General features: G+C 49.5%; 1 protein-coding gene across 4 annotated transcripts in view; it reads left to right on the plus strand.

The window, feature by feature from the left end:
• Positions 1 to 18672, plus strand: part of LOC147709635 (uridine-cytidine kinase-like 1) — a 227244-nt gene that overhangs the window by 75616 nt on the left and 132956 nt on the right. For all 4 annotated transcript variants that reach the window (XM_086928159.1, XM_086928158.1, XM_086928156.1 and 1 more), the window contains exon 5: positions 13592 to 13663. In XM_086928159.1, the coding sequence (XP_086784285.1) occupies positions 13592 to 13663 (72 nt within the window). The remainder of the gene's footprint in view (positions 1 to 13591; positions 13664 to 18672) is intronic.

Genomic DNA, 18672 nt, shown 5'->3' on the forward strand with positions numbered 1-18672 from the left:
AATGCAGCCGCAGCGGTCCAATAATGCAGACGGCGCTATTAATCCCGACCCTTCTGACTCTCCTGCTCGTTGAGGGCTCCTGCTCCTTGGAGGAGTTAGGAAGCAACGGCGCCGTCCGCTGCACCCAGTAGTTGTCTTAATCAGCACACCACATACTTCTGATTAGTCCCAGGATGCTTGTTTCCGGACTTGGTCACACTGGCATTTCCTACCCAGGGGAGGGGCATCATGGGGGCGATACGGGCACCATGAGCGTCAAGGCCGCGCGAGAGAAGCAATACTGGAGGGGAAGGCGCGTGCGAGACTCACTGAAGCGCGCGCCAGGCGGAGGAGGGGGTCTCTTGCAGCCGGACTCCGTGTACTGCCCAGAGGCGGGACCGGCGCGCGCATCTTTGGGAGGGTGGGGAGGGGGAGGGGGGACAACAAAACACTAGTGGAAAAAACAGTACAGATTGTCTTGCAGAGGGTTTATGCTTGCATTTGTACCTTTCATTAGTATTAGACGTAGTGTAGACTTTTCTCCAAGAATGCAGAGCGCTTACAGGAGGCATTTTGTTGCAGCAGGAGCATCTCTAACGTGAGAGTCTTATATTGATAATCATAATGTGCTTGACCCAGTTGAGGCTGAATTACTGTACCCAGGGTCAAAACGGTCGTAAATAGGACACTGAAACATGTCCTCTTTGTAGTATACATATTCGTTGGATTTTACACATTTATGTTTTATACTGCAATACTTATGACACAAGGAGAGAAAGGCCTTTGCGCAAAGTTGCATGGTTCTTGATTAAATGAAGGAGCAGGGAACACAAGCTGGGTCTCTGGGTTTCAAGTCCAGTGATTTAACCTCTACACCCGCTTCCTCCGGTCTGGGTTGATTGAGGAGTGGCAGCTCTGGTGGAGGATGCGTGGATCGGAGCTCTGCTTCTGCCACCCACTTTTAAACAAGAGGCAACAGTTTCAGCACTGCTGGTGCGTCTGCACGACTGAGGCGGAGGAATGATAGCTGAAGTTTGAGAAGTTCTGCATAGAGAGGAAGCCTATAGCTGGCAGCAAAGCCTCCACGCGGATGTGGTTTTAAAGTTAAAATGGCATTCCAGCTATAGCCAAAAGAATATCCGCACACAAGCTTGGGTGGACTGAAGAATAGACACATCCTGGAGCGAGAGAGCACAGACAAGTGATAGAGGGCTCCATAGCTGGTGATTGCTGAGAGCAGGTGACCCTGCATAGTGGGGAGGTTGCACAGCTTGGATAAGAGCAGTAAGTGAAACCATGCTCCCGTGCCCAGATGGCTGTTAGACTCTAAGGGAAAGCAGTGGGCCACATTGGAATTCTGCTGAAGGCCACACCAGGACATTGCTGAGGCCCAGATTGATTCACCAGCGTTAAACGAATGCTAGGGTTCACTGCATACAGTAAATTGCTCCCTAAGTCACACAGCACAAGGAAAGCACCTGTAATTTCTGGCACTACAAACCAAGGAGGGGAATGATTTGGACTCTACATTGTACATTTCAATACATTCACTTGAAAAAAAGAAGGTGGAGATTTTTGGTGATACTCCGCAGCCTGACAGGGAAAGTTTTATGAAAGGGAAGTGAACCAGAAATCACTTTCTTGAATAAAGAAGACGTTCCACTGACATCTGATTGGGAGCAGCACACCTACTAGTCATCCAAACAGAGTGGTGATACATGGGTGATCCCACCCGATGTACAATAAGAAACTCTGAAACAGTTCTGAATTGAGTGCCTCGTTGCATTTTGAAGGAGCAGTGGCGAAGAAGAGGAGCTATTTCACTGTATTATTGTGAATCAGCCTCCCAACATTGAAACCGTCAAGCACAGAAAAGAGCAAATAAAGTAATGCTCCAGAAATGCAAGCCCAGGAAGCTCTAACAGTAGTAAACAGAAGATCAGAATTCTGGCAGTGGCAAGGGAGTTAATCTCACACCAGAGGGTAGAATTGATGGCTGGACCATATGCAGTTTGATGGAACACCTTTTGGAATACAACCAAATAAATCAGGGAGGCATGCCTGATACTTGGTATCCTGGAAGATGAGAGAACATAGACAAGTGGTGTCCGACTCTCTTCGGGGTCACCGGGTGTTAGACCTAGGGTTATTCTAGACAACAAGTGGGTAACGTGTGCAAAGTGTTAAGGTTGCTCCAAGGAATATGCGTGTAAAGCTTGCGTAACCTTTCAGGAACTCGGAGCCCATCCATACCAAAAATGACACTACACCTTCTTTTTAGAAAAATAAGGTTCGTACTTTATAAAAATAGATTTTGTTCTCTTTGCTTTAGTTCTCGCGTTACATCAGTACATCACCTTTTTAAATTAATGCAGATCAAAACACTTATTACCCTTCACGTTAATAAAGTGAACAATCTTTCCTCTTTGCAGTTCAATCAGGTGAAAACATACAATTAATTCTTCTTGACCTTGTTCTTAAATAAGGCAATACAATACCAGAGTAAGAGGTTCTCTCAAGACTGGGATTTCCTGAAGAATAACCACTTGATACTTTACCCCTACGCGTGCAGGGTCAAGCGCTGTTATTATTCTTGGTATACAATACTTCAATAGTTCACACTGTTGCCTCACTGGAAGAGAATGAGTAAAATTACCATCACACTTTAGTTTATTCCTGTTGACACTCCCTCATTCTAGTAGGGCGACTTGGCAGGGCCAGTATACACTTATGCTGTAATAAGGGATACTGCTACTCCTCCTTCTCTTGAACCGAAAGACCCAGCTCCCTAAGACTGGTACTTTTTAAACTGAGCCCCCCACTCTCTCACCTCCAACACCTCCTCTTACAATTCGTTAATCCCCTGTCTCTAGTTCCAGTGAAGACAGTACTTAAGTTTCTTGAGGCAGTTTTTAGTTCAGGTGGGAGGAATAATGCTGCTAACGTTTACTCCCCTTAGAGTTCTGAAGACACTCTGGGAAGCGCTGTCTCTTTAAGCGCCGCCTTCGCCCTCCACCCGATAAAGACCCAGCTTACTTTAACTCCGCTGGTGTCTGTCAGTGCTGAAGAGATTCGGCCTCCCCTCAGAGTCTGGCGGTGGTCGAGCAGCGCTCCTCTTCCTTGGCTCAGATGCACCGGCGGTACCTCTTTCCGCTGCGTTCCCAAGGCGCTGCTCCTCCCTCACTGCTGACGCCGGGGGTCACCTCCGGAAGTTCCGCTCTCGCTGGTGTCGATCCGCCGGTCTCCTTGGTGACGCCGCGGGTCGGCTCCTCCCGCCGGGGAACACCTCCGGAAGCCTCTTCCCTGCTCCGCTCCCGCTGGGGCCGGTCTGCCAAGCTCCCCTTCGTCACCGCACGACCGCTCCTCACGCCGGGGGTCACTAGAGACTCTGCTCTTCACTCCGCTTGGTGAGTGTTCAATCACGCACCCAAAGCCGGCTTCGAAGCTGGAGGGTCGGCTCCACAGCCGATGAAGGGGGGGGTTCTGGAGACTTTGAAGGGTCGGCAGTCCTCACTAAATATTCTTCCTCCCACTGCCAACCTTCAGAGAGGGTTTTCTGTGCACAAGTCTTGTGGTGAGAATTAACAATTTTGGACACAAAGGTTAATCAGGCTTCTGCCAGGTAAGGGTTTGGTCATCACCAGAGGGGTAGTGTCAGAACAGGTGATTGCCGGCCCACGAGTCGATCGTCCACTTGTAGAGCACCGTCCTCCTCTCAATGTTGCCTCTCTCCTTCCCTGGTCACAGGTTTCTCTTCACAAAATGGCCGTGCTGGCCACTGGCCTTTTATAGGTGAGGTCCAGCCGGTGGGAAGGTTCTGGTGAGTTCTGGAACCTTCCTAATGTAAGTCAATGGGACAGCTCCTTTAGGGTGGCAGTTGTGACAGTTGGTGGTCACCATTTTAGGTCCCATGTATCTGTCTAATTTTTCATGAGGGTAACTAGGCCTCAGGGAGGTAAGGTAAAACATCCTACCCAAGGAACACCTAGCCCCTCAGACATTGCTGACAACAAAAAAATTCCAGGTGGACACAAAAGAAAAAGATGAAAATAGTGGGAGGCTAAAGGGGACAAAATAAATCATTTCAGTGAAGGGACCCTCAGAATCAGACAGGTCTCACACGCGTCCCCCCCCAGCTGAAAGTGGGGAGAACTACCCAATCCCTTGGGAGTTCTCATCACTAAGGCGGAAATACCTAGAGAGACCGTCTGCATTGGCGTGGTCCACTCCAGGCCGATGTTCCACCCGGAAGTCCATTCCCTGTAGGGAGATGGACCACCTCAACAACTTGGGATTCTCCCCCTTCATCTGCATTAGCCAACGAAGGGGCCGGTGGTCAGTCTGAACCAGGAAGTGTGAACCAAAAAGATAGGTTAAGCAAACAATCACAGGGGATAGATTCGGTTAAGGTAGACAGAGGCTGGAATCTGGTTAAATAATAACAAATAAGGGATGCCTCTGACACCATAAATTAGACACTTAATTTAGTCCAATGTCACAATTTATTTGACATTCAAAACATAGACATTTTAGACATTATTAATGTCTAAAATGTCTATGTTTTGAATTCACTGTTCTGATATATGTTGAATGTGTTTCTTACCAAAGGAGATGATGACAAGCTAAGTGCTAACACCCAATTGTGTACTACTGAATAAGCTTTAAAGAAATATTCAAAAGTAAAATTGATGACAATGTCAAATAAATTGTGACATTGGACTAAATTAAGTGTCTAATTTATGGTGTCAGAGGCATCCCTTATTTGTTACCAAAAAGATAGGGACGCAGCTTCTTCAGAGCCCAAACCACCGCAAAGGCCTCCCGCTCTATAGTACTCCACCTCTGTTCCCTGAGGAGTAGTCTCCTGGACAGGAAGACCACGGGTTGATCCAGGCCCTCATCATTCAGTTGCGATAACACTGCCCCAATGCCTTGTTCTGATGCATCTGTTTGGACAATGAACTCTTTTGAAAAATCCGGGTCCCTGAGTATTGGAGCAGTACACAATGCTTGTTTGAGAGTCACAAAGGCTCGCTGACAAGCCTCCGTCCAGACCACCCTTCGAGGTTGTTTCTTGGAAGTAAGTTCCGTGAGGGGTGCCACAATAGTTCCATACCCCTTCACGAAACGGCTGTAATATCCTGTGAGGCCCAGGAAGGCTCGGACCTCTGTCTGGGTCTTGGGGGGCTCCCAGGCCATGATGGCCTCTATCTTTGCCTGGAGGGGCTGCACCGTCCCTCTGCCCACCAAGTGGCCCAGGTACACTACCGACCCCTGCCCGATCTGACACTTACTGGCCTTGATGGTCATGCCAGCTTGTTGCAGGGCCTGGAGAACAGCTTGCAAGTGTTGCAGATGATCCTCCCAGCTACTACTGAAGACAGCTATGTCATCCAGGTAAGCAGCAGAGAAAGCTTCCATACCAGAGAGGACCTGGTTCACCAGCCGCTGAAACATTGCAGGGGCGTTCTTAAGCCCAAAGGGCATCACGCAGAACTGGTAGTGACCCTGTGGCGTGGAGAAGGCTGACCTTTCCTTTGCTCCTTCAGTAAGGGAGATCTGCCAGTACCCGGAAGTAAGGTCAAAGGTACTTAAGTATTGGGCAGCTCCCAGCCGGTCAATAAGTTCATCCGCCCTGGGGATCGGATGAGCATCAGTCTTTGTTACTGAGTTCAGTCCTCTGTAATCCACACAAAACCTTAGTTCAGGTGTGGCGCCCGGTGGGGAAGCTTTTGGTACCAGAACCACCGGACTTGACCAAGGACTACTGGAAGGTTCAATTACTCCCATCTCCAGCATTTTGGCTACGTCACCATGGATGCTGGCCTTCACCTTGTCTGACAGCCGGTAGATCTTAGACTTCACAGGTGGGCTGTCTCCTGTGTCCACATCATGGGTACACAGGTGGGTCCTTCCCGGGACAAGGGAGAACAGGGAGGAAAATTGCTCCAGGATCTGGCGGCAATCTCTTCCCTGTTCAGGAGTCAGGGATGGTGAGAGATTCACTCCCTCCAACGACCCATCCTTTTCTTGAGACGAGAAAAGATCAGGGAGAGGTTCACTTTCCTCTTCCTCTGCTCCATCGGTCACCATCATCAAGACGACCTCGGGCCTCTCATGGTGTGGCTTGAGGCGATTGGCATGAAGCACCCGGTGGGGCTGCCTCGGGGTCTTGAGGTCCACCAAGTATGTGGCCTTCCCCTTTTTCTCCAATACCTCAAAGGGGCCTGTCCAACGATCCTGTAGAGCATTTAGCTCTCCAGGTTCCATCACCCACACTTTCTGTCCAGGCTCCAGTTCCACAGGGTGAGCATTGTGGTCATACCACTCCTTCATTACTGCTTGGCTGGCTTCAAAGTTGTCCGAAGCTTGCTTCCACAACTTGGCCATTTGGCTCCGGAAGGCCAGCATCTAACTCACCACGTCCTGGGGAAGCTTCCTGGGAGTCTTTTCCCAGCTGTCCTTTACCAGGCTGAGAGGTCCCCGTACAGGGTGCCCATACAAAAGTTCGAAGGGGCTGAAACCCACTCCCTTCTGTGGCACTTCCCTGTAGGAAAACAAGAGACAGGGTAGGAGGACGTCCCATTTCCTCCGCAGGCTCTCAGGCAGACTTCCTATCTTATCGTCTTGTTAAACCTTTCCACGAGACCATTGGTCTGTGGGTGATAAGGAGTGGTAAACCGGTAGGTAACACCACACTCCTTCCACATGGCCCGCATGTAAGCTGACAGGAAGTTGGTCCCCCTGTCGGACAAAACTTCCTTGGGGAAACCCACTCGGGTGAAGATCCCCATCAGGGCCTTTGCCACTGCAGGTGCAGTGATGGTCCTCAGAGGAATGGCCTCTGGGTACCTTGTGGCATGATCCACTAGAACCAGGATAAACCTGTGACCAGCTGAAGTGGGTGGATCTAATGGCCCTACGATGTCGATGCCCACCCTTTCAAAGGGGGTGCTAACGACGGGGAGTGGTTCCAGGGGAGCTTTCAGCTTCACCCCTGTTTTCCCACTGGCTTGGCAAGTCACACACGTCCGACAGTAGGTATCAGACGCCACTCTCATCCGAGGCTAGTAAAAGTGGGGAACAAGCCGGGCAAAGGTCTTGTCCTGTCCTAGATGACCTGCCAAGGGTATCTCATGAGCTAGTTCCAGAAGGAAGGCTCTAAAACATTGTGGGACCACCAAGGCTCTGGATGTACCAGGTCCGGGTGCCTTTGATTCACTGTAGAGGAGTCCATCCTCCCAGTAAATCTGGTAGTTCCCTACAACGTTCCCTGCTGCCTGGGCTTTGGCCTGTTGCCGCAGCCCTTCAAGAGTAGGACACTCCTCCTGAGCTTTGCAGAATTCCTCCCTGGTTGGACCTCCCTCCACATGCCAATCAGCAGGGATGGGTAGGCCTTCCAGTGGAACAACACTCTCCTCAGTGGACTCCAGATCCACCTCGACCGGTGGTCTGTCTATCTCACGAGGTAGAGATGTTGAGGCAGGGTCCTCCTGCCTTCTGTCCTTCTCTTTTCCGGCAGCTGGCTGGGCCATTGTTCCAGGCTCCAGCGTAAGCGAACTCCCTCTCCGGGTAGTCGCGGACCTTGTGCTGACACAGGCCCAGTCAGGTGGACCCAGCATCTCAGAATGAGTCCGGTACTCCACCTCCCTCCAAGCATTGTGCTCCATGTCATTTCCCAACAGGCAATCAACAGGCACGGCAGGGCTTACGGCAACTCGAAGTGGACCTGCAACCCCTCCCCACTCAAAGGGAACCTCAGCCACAGGATAGTGGCCCAATCTACTGTCAGCCATCACAGCGGGATGAAGTACATTTGGAATAACCTGCTCTGGAGACACCAGATGACTTATTACCATAGTCATACTGGCTCCTGTGTCTCTCAGAGCCTCCCCTCTATGGCCATTGATGGTAACCCACTGCTCATACTTGGTAGTATTAGAGGGCAACTGGGTTTTTGGTACCATCTCCTTCTCTCCCAGGGACACTAAGGTGACACCCGCCCGCTCCCCTCCCTTATCCAAGGGCATTTCCTCCCCGAGCACTACACTAGTGATTCCCGGGGCTTTTCCTCCAGTGGGAGGGGGTGGTCTTTTTGGACATCTTACGTCCCCCTTGTAGTGTCCCACACCACCACATTCAAAACAATGGATAACCCTTGGCTGCTGGCTTTGGCCAGGATTAGGGTTTCGGGGTGGGTTGGCCTTAGGGATGAATCCTCTGCCCCTTCCTTGAGAAGGATTTTGTGGACCTTTTGAGAACTCCCTTCTGTTATCTCCCCCCCTCTTTCTTCTGGGGGGCGCCCTGTCCAGATTTCTGGGAATCCCCTCCTGTCCCCTTCGAGGACACCCGGGTACTAGCCCAGATGTCCGCCTCCTCAGCAAGCTTCCTGGGGCTGGTCAGCTTGCTATCCACCAGGTGTTGTCGCAGCTCGGGAAAAAATTTCTCGAGTAGGTGTTCCTTGAGTATGAGGTTATATAAGCCTTCATAATCCCCTACCTCGCTGCCTTTCACCCACCCCTCCAAAGCTTTCTTTGCGTAATCTAGAAAGTCCACCCAATTCTGCGTGCTTAGCTTGTGACTTCCCCTGAATTTTTGTCGGTACTTTTCTGGGGTCAGCCCATACTTTTTCAGCAACGCCACCTTCATGGTAGGGTAGTGTGTTTGTTCCTCCCGCTCCAGGGCTAACAGTGAGTCCCTGCCAGCAGGCGGCATGTACTTGTACAGCCCACCCCCCCAATGGGTTTCTGCAATCCCATGGGCTCTTAAGGAGACCTCATAGGCAGCTAGCCACTTGGCAATATCATCGCCTGAGGTGTAACTAGCTATGACATCCTTGGGTAGGTAAGGTCTAGATTCTTTGGGGGTTTCTTTTGGTTCGCTGCCACCATTTTTAGGATTGGAGGATCTTATTGTCAAGGCTTGAAGGTCTAGCTCCTTCAGTGTACGTTCATGGGCCAGCCACCTATCCTCCCTCTCCATGTCCAATCTAGCTAACTCCAATATCAGTCTCCTTTCCTCCCTCCTATCCTCCAACTCGGCTTCGGTAAGGCTCCTTGCTGAGACACTACTGCCCTCCCTTGAAGGTGTTCTGGGACCTGTCAGCAGATTCCCCCCCTCAGTTTGGTACAGCAGGCCTGTCCCAAGGACGGTGCCTTTCTCACTCCCTTCAGTTTCTTGTTCCTCCTCTGGGTGTGCTTCCACCCATGCCCTTATGCTAGTCTGTAACTCGCTTTTCTTGGCACCTTTCTTAAAGAACACCCCCTGTCGCTGGCACCACTCTCTAAGTTGGGCCACAGTGTAGGTTTCCATTTCTTCAAGATCCATTTCCATTTTCGGAAAGATGAATTTAGATGGGCACTCAGGAGATAACTTTCAAGGAGAGCAATCTGTAGACAACCTCCACCCACCACCAGGAGTAAATTTGGAAAAAAACAAAAAATTGAATCTTGGAGTCCGCTCGGAGAAAACTCCAGATGTATGTCTATGGGGTACTCTAGGTTGCTGGAAGGTATACGCAAGCACAGTATGATCCCACCGCTGCAAACCAATATGTTAGACCTAGGGTTATTCTAGACAACAAGTGGGTAACGTGTGCAAAGTGTTAAGGCTGCTCCAAGGAATATGCGTGTAAAGCTTGCGTAACCTTTCAGGAACTCAGAGCCCATCCATACCAAAAATGACACTACACCTTCTTTTTAGAAAAATAAGGTTCGTACTTTATAAAAATAGATTTTGTTCTCTTTGCTTTGTTAGTTCTCTCGTTACATCAGTACATCACCTTTTTAAATTAATGCAGATCAAAACACTTATTACCCTTCACGTTAATAAAGTGAAAAATCTTTCCTCTTTGCAGTTCAATCAGGTGAAAACATACAATTAATTCTTCTTGACCTTGTTCTTAAATAAGGCAATACAATACCAGAGTAAGAGGTTCTCTCAAGACTGGGATTTCCTGAAGAATAACCACTTGATACTTTACCCCTACGCGTGCAGGGTCAAGCGCTGTTATTATTCTTGGTATACAATACTTCAATAGTTCACACTGTTGCCTCACTGGAAGAGAATGAGTAAAATTACCATCACACTTTAGTTTATTCCTGTTGACACTCCCTCATTCTAGTAGGGCGACTTGGCAGGGCCAGTATACACTTATGCTGTAATAAGGGATACTGCTACTCCTCCTTCTCTTGAACCGAAAGACCCAGCTCCCTAAGACTGGTACTTTTTAAACTGAGCCCCCCACTCTCTCACCTCCAACACCTCCTCTTACAATTCGTTAATCCCCTGTCTCTAGTTCCAGTGAAGACAGTACTTAAGTTTCTTGAGGCAGTTTTTAGTTCAGGTGGGAGGAATAATGCTGCGAACGTTTACTCCCCTTAGAGTTCTGAAGACACTCTGGGAAGCGCTGTCTCTTTAAGCGGCGCCTTCGCCCTCCACCCGATAAAGACCCAGCTTACTTTAACTCCTCTGGTGTCTCAGTGCTGAAGAGATTCGGCCTCCCCTCAGAGTCTGGCGGTGGTCGAGCAGCGCTCCTCTTCCTTGGCTCAGATGCACTGGCGGTACCTCTTTCCGCTGCGTTCCCAAGGTGCTGCTCTTCCCTCACTGCTGATGCCGGGGGTCACCTCCGGAAGTTCCGCTCTCGCTGGTGTCGATCCGCCGGTCTCCTTGGTGACGCCGCGGGTCGGCTCCTCCCGCTGGGGAACACCTCCGGAAGCCTCTTCCCTGCTCCGCTCCCGCTGGGGCCGGTCTGCCAAGCTCCCCTTCGTCACCGCACGACCGCTCCTCACGCCGGGGGTCACTGGAGACTCTGCTCTTCACTCCGCTTGGTGAGTGTTCAATCACGCACCCAAAGCCGGCTTCGAAGCTGGAGGGCCGGCTCCACAGCCGATGAAGCGGGGGGTTCTGGAGACTTTGAAGGGTCGGCAGTCCTCACTAAATATTCTTCCTCCCACTGCCAACCTTCAGAGAGTGTTTTCTGTGCACAAGTCTTGTGGTGAGAATTAACAATTTTGGACACAAAGGTTAATCAGGCTTCTGCCAGGTCAGGGTTTGGTCATCACCAGAGGGGTAGTGTCAGAACAGGTGATTGCCGGCCCACGAGTCGATCGTCCACTTGTAGAGCACCGTCCTCCTCTCAATGTTGCCTCTCTCCTTCCCTGGTCACAGGTTTCTCTTCACAAAATGGCCGTGCTGGCCACTAGCCTTTTATAGGTGAGGTCCAGCCGGTGGGAAGGTTCTGGTGAGTTCAGGAACCTTCCTAATGTAAGTCAATGGGACAGCTCCTTTAGGGTGGCAGTTGTGACAGTTGGTGGCCACCATTTTAGGTCCCATGTATCTGTCTAATTTTTCATGAGGGTAACTAGGCCTCAGGGAGGTAAGGTAAAACATCCCACCCAAGGAACACCTAGCCCCTCAGACATTGCTGACAACAAAAAAATTCCAGGTGGACACAAAAGAAAAAGATGAAAATAGTGGGAGGCTAAAGGGGACAAAATAAATCATTTCAGTGAAGGGACCCTCAGAATCAGACAGGTCTCACACCGGGCAATTTCGATCTTTTGTCACTGGTGTCTGGCCCACTACGGCTCTTAAATCTTGGCCAACCTTTTTTGCGTGTGTTTCTCAGGATAGTGAGGGTGAGCAGTCCAAGGCTTCTCAGAGAGGTAGTGTGGGGGGCAAGAGCTCTGAACTCTACAATACACCAACAGGAACACTAACGTCATGCCCAGTTCTGGTCTTTTGTGAAAATCCCAAAACAAAATACCTTGCATTTAAGTTAAGATATGAAACAGATGGCTATATCTATTGTTGGCTCCAGGGAAAGCACTAAACCTTGTTTTACCTGTCGCCTGCCCAAGATCAGGAAGCAGGCACACCGAACCGGCACCACCTCACCACTTCTTGTCAGCCAATAGCACCCCCATGCCCAGCGTACACAGAGAACTACACTGCTATGGCACAGCACTACCAACTGCCTGCCTTCCTGCCCCTACACTGTTACCCCACGGTGCAGCCACAGGACAGTGGCTACATTGCCCGTGTCTGCCCCGCAACACATTGTTCCTGCCATGGAGGTTTCCCACAGCCAGGTGCAGTTAATAAGTACAGGGACCCAAAGATATGTGGCGTCGCAGAATAAGAACAGACGTGATACAGGTAGGCTTTTTTTAAATTTATTTATTCGTTTTCACTTTTACATAGCGCAAACTTTACCCGCAGGTATCAGAGCGCTTTAAATCAGCATGCTTATAACAAGCAAGACTATCAGTCTATGTTACTGCCGACTTTGCTTAGCATAAGCAACAGCTAACCATTCACAAACAATGTTACTATACCAATTGCAAATAAAATAAAAAAATTAATGCAAAGCATTGTCATTTACAATCCCAGTAACTCAAACTTTAATGCTGCGAGACCTATTGCATTATAAATGCTTGTTGTTAATTGGGATTAGGCATTCCCACCACCAAGAAAGTGTTGTTTTGGGTCTTATTCTTAACCCCTTCGCTGCGGCGGCAATTCCGCCGCAGCGCTAGGGGGGGGCCCGAGCGGCGCCCGCATGCTCGTGACGGAGCCGCTCCGTCACGAACCGCGGTTGCGCTGTGCTCATGATGGAGCGATTCTGTCATGGCCCCGCCCGCTTAATAGAACGCGCCGCGCAAGCGCGAAATCAGCGCCGCGCAGGCGCGGCGGCAGGACCATGACGGAACCGCTCCGTCATGAGCACAGCTCAGCCGATGCTCATGACGGAGCGGCTCCGTCATGAGCATGGGAGGGGTTAAGTTGAAGAATCTGTAGAAAGATGCAGCCATCAGAACTAAAAGTTACATACCTTTGGTAACAATACTTCTAGTTGATTCACAATATTTCGGCAGAGTCATCATAACCCTTTTTGCTCCCCTGATGAATCAGTGTCCTATAGTTTATGCACTTTAATGTTGATGCTGGTGATGTTCACTGTATTCCTCTCTGCACGCCTCACTGAGGTGTGGAAATGTTTCAAGAACTGTGTTCAGCACTTAGGTTGGCATCTAGATGACCTCATTGATGTAATTAATGTGCATTGCGTAGAGCGGCAATGTGGTGCCACATGAAAAAGTTGGATAGCTACTGCTTGGTAAATGCTTTTCTTGACCATCTACGCTGGGTAAAAGCTTTGTCCAGCCTAGTGAATATTCTTAAGGTAAGGAATCTGCAGGAGTTGTGTGTGTGTGTGTGTGTGTGTGTGTGTTCTAGAAATATGGTCACTAATGGGAATTAGCTATACTTTGATGTTGTACGTTTCTCAACTAGCCAAGAGCATTTCTTTCTATGCCTGTAAGTAGTGATACGTGTTTCGTAGCAGTACAATTGCAGGGGTGGTCTGTGCTAGGCTGTAAATCAGGATAGGGCCCTTAAATGATGATGATCGTTTTTCTCCTCTGTGTAGTGCTGTGACATTTTGGTTTTGAATGGAATTTGTGCTATCCTGAGGACTCTGTCCAAACTTCATCTGTTTACTATCATGTGTTAGTCTAAGATTTAGCATTATTGTGCTAGCTAAATTGGCCATTTGTTAACAATATTTTTTTTAAATGTCGGCTTTTTTTCCTGTTTCCTTTGCTTTCAGAAAACTGTTTATGGAGCAAACGTTGTGATATTTGAGGGGATACTCTCTTTTGCCAACAAGGAACTTCTGAAGGTATGTATTAGGTGCCCATATTCCAGAAACTGAGTGCAAAAGGTTAAAGAACAATAAGTTGTCTTCAGCGGTTATCAGATAGTTATGTGCAACCACAAAAAAGTATTTGCCAGTGAATGGCGTTAGCCTATTGTTTACATTTCTAAAATTATGTAAACTAAGCAATCCTATTTTACCTCCTCCAGCATGAACAAAACAACAACAACGACGTATCTTGCTTATACGTAAATTTGAACAAAAAATCTGAATTTGTTCTCTTACCCAGAAAAATATCTGTTGGCAAAGTAAAACTTCCTGTTTTGGCAGAAAGTGAGGCTTCATTGTAAATAACCACTAACTGTAAGAAAGTTGTTGTGCGTTAAATCACTTTCATATGGGTGTAAAACCTTCTAACTGTAGATTACTCACCTTGTGAATATTCCCCTAGGCATCACACTGGATACAGAAACTTTAGAGCAGCACTCCTGCATGCTGGTAGGCAGCGTCTTCCAGGTTTGCAGCAACAGTGTTACACTCAGGCAATAACGAGGAGTGGCATGTAAACACCATCCAATTGTGCTGACTTCAGTCCTTAATTTCTACACCTTCAAATGCGGATCCAGAGCTCCTTTGTTTTCAAGACCATTTGCATCAACATTTTTTTCCAGTGTGCAAGAAAAACCATCCCCAAGCCGTGTAGGAACTGTTATAAACAGATGTCTGTGATGGATCCTCAAGAAGTGTGTCTTTTGTGTCTGGTTTCAAAGCATGACTCTAGTACCTGTGATGACTGCGCAAAGGGAAATACATAGGCCGCACTTAGTCGGCAAATTTTAGTCCACCACGCAACTGTTCGAAGTCAAAAGGAAAGTCACTGCCTTACTCTGAAGTTAGACTATATAAACAATGGTTCTGTCGGGTTTAGACTGATTGCTTCACTGATTGCTTCAAGATTCACACGTTTCATTCAGTAATTCATTAGTCCTCACTTGAATCACTACACTACACTTGATGCGGCGTTTTATAATGTACTTCACTTGTTATCATTCGAAATAGGGTGTTTATGAATGCAATTAATTCATAAAAATACTTTGATATACCCTACAAGGTTTGGATTTGCAATCTTGTTATGATTGATTCAATTGAGGACTAATGAATTACTGAATGAACTGTGTGAATCTTGAAGCAATCAGTCTAAACCCAACAGAACCATTGTTTATGTAGTCTAATAGTGCCCAGGTTCTGAGGGATACTGGGTTACCCCGTAGTAACTTACAATTAATCTGAAGTTAGTGAACACTCTGTCTTCTAGGCTGCTAGTCCCATGCCCTTTGGGACACAGTGGCACAAGTTTTACTGGCTCTTCTGGACTACCCGTGAGCGTCCCTCATTCATGCTATTCAGAATGTTGTGATGCTGCAAAATTCGCAAAACATTTTGTTTTGGACAAGACCGATCTCTTAGATCAAGCAGTAGGTGACAGTGTGGCACTTCGGTATCAAGCCCGGATGACGACTATGCGCTTTTTTTGTGGTATGTCCAATCATCCATGATGGACATGCCGTTTGGTGGCTCTTACCTCTTCGGCGACAGAGTGAATTCAGCCCTAGAACGGTTTAAGGAACAAAGGGTCACAGCACGTTCTTTGGCCCCCACCAGACAGTTCCACGGACAATTCCACCCGTATCTGCCACTATAGTTGTGGCTTTCATTGTTGACAAATCCAGACCCCTCCACCAGCCCAGCAGGCCTTTCAGCCCCTTAGTGGGCAAGGCCATGGTTCTCCAATACAATGCCCAGGACTGTAGGGACAACCTGCAGCTCAGTGCTCCATCCCTTCATCTGCTGCCGTAAAACCGCTTTAGTGTGTCCAAGCCGGCACACAGCCACCCTTTCCGAGGCCAGATCCGATATTCTTCCCAAGGTGACAGGCCATCAGTTCAGACAAGTTGGTCCTCAAAATTGTACATAAGTGCTATACCTGCCCGTTTCTTGCCATCCCAATGCACCTTCAACCACCATAAGGGCAGCATGTTCATTTTGCAGTAGTAAGTGCAGGTCCTTTTGGCCAAAGTGGCCATAAAGAGGTGTTCTGGCCTTGAAGTACGGACTGGGTTTTGATAATGCAAACTTCTCATGCCACAAAAGGGCGAGCACATTCGTCATATTTTAGATCTTCGCCCTCTCACCGTCTTCTTGCAGAAGCACAAATTAAAGATGCTAGCCCAGGTCCTGCAGGATGCTTATTTCCGTATCCCAGTCCTGCAGTTTCACTGTCTGTCAAACATTTTCAAGTTTGCAGTGCTCCCTTTTTGCTTCACCAGCGCCCCACCGGTGTTGATGAAAGTGATGGCGATGGTGGCTGTTGAAGGTGAGCTTGGCTCAGGCAGTCATCAACCACCACCAGTCTACGGCGAACCTCCTGTCTCCTTTGGGGTTCACAATCAATGTGCCAAAGTCACACCTGACTCCTTCTCAGACACCCCCTTAATTGGAGCCATTCTGTACATGGTTCAGTTTCGTGTCCCCTCCCCCACTCCTTCTCCCCCCCCCCCCCCCCCCCCCCCCCCTTTGCCGATACATTCAGCCTACAATCCCAATCTTTCAGCCTCAGTCTTGGATTTTGGTGAGCTAGACACTGAAGCAGTTTGGACTGATGGCCTTCTGCATCCTGCTGGTCGAGCACACCAGTGGCATATGCGGGCTCTCCAGTGGGATCTAAAGTCTGTGAGCCCAACATCAAGGGGTCCTCACTGTCCATGCTCAGATTTCATAGGAGAACGCAGAAGATCTACGGTGGCGGTTGCTGGACCGTGATTGGTTCAGCAGCAGACCCCTCTTTCTTCCCCACCCATAGCAGACAGTGATGACCGATTCATTGCTTCTGGGTTGGGCAGCTATCTGGTAGAAGATGAGATCTTCTGACCTCCGACACAGCACCCAGCTCCACATCAACATTCTGGAGCGGAGGGCTATCTACTGGGCGTAGAAAGCCTTTGTTCCGCCTATCAAGGGAAGGCTAGCACAGATGCTCACAGACAACACCACCACCAGGTGGTACTGCAAACAGGACTGGGTGTGGCCATGGACCCTGTGCCACACCCCTTGCACCTCTGCAAATGGCAGGATCACCAAGGAATTTTCTTGCAGGATAATTGAATACCAGGGCAGACAAGCTCAGCCTTAATCACCTTGTGGATCTCGAATGGCAGTTACCACCCAGAGGTGGTGCATGGTCTCTTCCATGAATGGCGAGAACCTATGCTTGATATTTTCGCCACAAGCGAGCCCTTGCAATATCAGCATTCCTATGAATTGGAGTTTTCAAGGCATCTCTCACTCTGAGACGCATTCCTCCTCAAGTGGAACTCTGGGCTCCTGTGTGCTTTTCTGATTTTTTTTTTTTTTTTTTTTTTAAATAATTTTTATTGTAGTCATACCTGTACAGGTCATTACACGTAGAAGTATCATCATAAATGTAGCAGACTTTCAACTTGCTTCGTCAATCTGTACACAGCCTTCATGCCCACAACCCTGGGGTTGGGCGGCGATGATGTCTCTGCTCGTCCATACCTGACGTTCCATATGGAGGAGTGGTCAATGTCCGGATTGTTGTGCATGCCTACTTTTATAGTCCTACCTAACTACGCGCTAATCCCCAACTCCCCTTCCCTGCGCAAAGCCCAGAACTCCCCCCCCCAACCAATCCCACCCACCACCACCTGCCTGAGGTTCCCTTGCGACCATTCCTGGATTGCTAGTGTCATCCCCCCTGCATACCTGCTGTTCCAAGGGCCTCAGCCCACCTCCTCCGTCCCATCCGCCCCGGGAGCCTCCCCCTCATCATCAGCCTCGCTGTCCCTAAGTGCCTGCACCATTACTTCCCATGAGGTCGCAGTGTCAGCTGCTGTTGGGCTAGGGGTCCTACGCGCAAGCTGGTACCTATGTGTGCTGTCTGCCGTGGCCCATTTCAGAAATTCCTGCCGCCACCTCCGTGGAGTTGGTCCCACTCTCGCCTTCCAGTTCTTCGTGATCTCCCTCTTGGCCACCATCAGTCCCATGTCTATAAACTTACTGGTGAGTTTATTCTTGGGGGTGTGGGGGAACCAGTGCAAAAGACATTCCGCTGGACCGTATTCTATGGATCTTTCAGTCACCTCATTCAGCACCTCTCCTATGTCCTGCCAATACTCCCGCAGGGCCGGGCATGCCCATAGCATGTGCACCAGTTCGGCCCCCTCTTCCGGGCACCTAGGGCAGGCCGCTGTCTCATCTCCAAAATACCGCCTGATTCTGCCCGGGGTCATGTACGCCCTGTGCAACACATTGTAGTGGATTAGCTGGAACCTAGCGTTCCTTGTGCTGTTGCGAGCCCTACGGACAAGTTGCTCCCACGTTGTGTCAGGTATTTCCCTTCCTAGGTCCGCTTCCCATTTGGCTTTGAGGGACGCGAGTGGAGGGATATTCTCTCTGAGCATTCGACTATAGAGGCACGTTACCGCCTTGATCGTGCCCGCTGCCATCATGGTGTACTGGCACGCCGCTGCCGTCCCAGGTTCCTCCAGTCCCGTGCCCCAGTGGGCCTGCATCGCCCTGGTTACGGCTGCGTGCAGCAGAAATCCCCCTCTCGGGATGCCGAAGCGTTCTATCAACTCCTGGAATGGGAGCAGTGCGCCATTTTCAAACAGGTCCCCAACCACCTGTATTCCCGCTTCCTCCCATTCCTGTAGGTGCGACCAGTCGCCGCCATGCGGTAGGGCCGTAAGCATGCCCAGGGGGATCTCAGGCGCATATGGGCGCTGGATACCCGCTCTCTTTTGGGCCCGGTTCCAGCATTGTCGGTACGTGCGCTGCTCCAGCGACAAATCCCGACTGTCCAGCCGCTGTTGGAGGGTTACATATGCTAGGACATGTCTGGGCGTCCCTCGTAAGCTTTCGTCCTCTGGGCCCCGGAACACCCTTGCTACTTCCTGCGTGAAGACTTGCAGTTGGGCTGCTAGGTAATAGAGCTCAAAGTCCGGCACCGCAAG

This window comes from Lissotriton vulgaris, chromosome 6, assembly GCF_964263255.1.
Source record: "Lissotriton vulgaris chromosome 6, aLisVul1.2, whole genome shotgun sequence".
Classification (NCBI taxonomy): Eukaryota; Metazoa; Chordata; class Amphibia; order Caudata; family Salamandridae; genus Lissotriton; species Lissotriton vulgaris.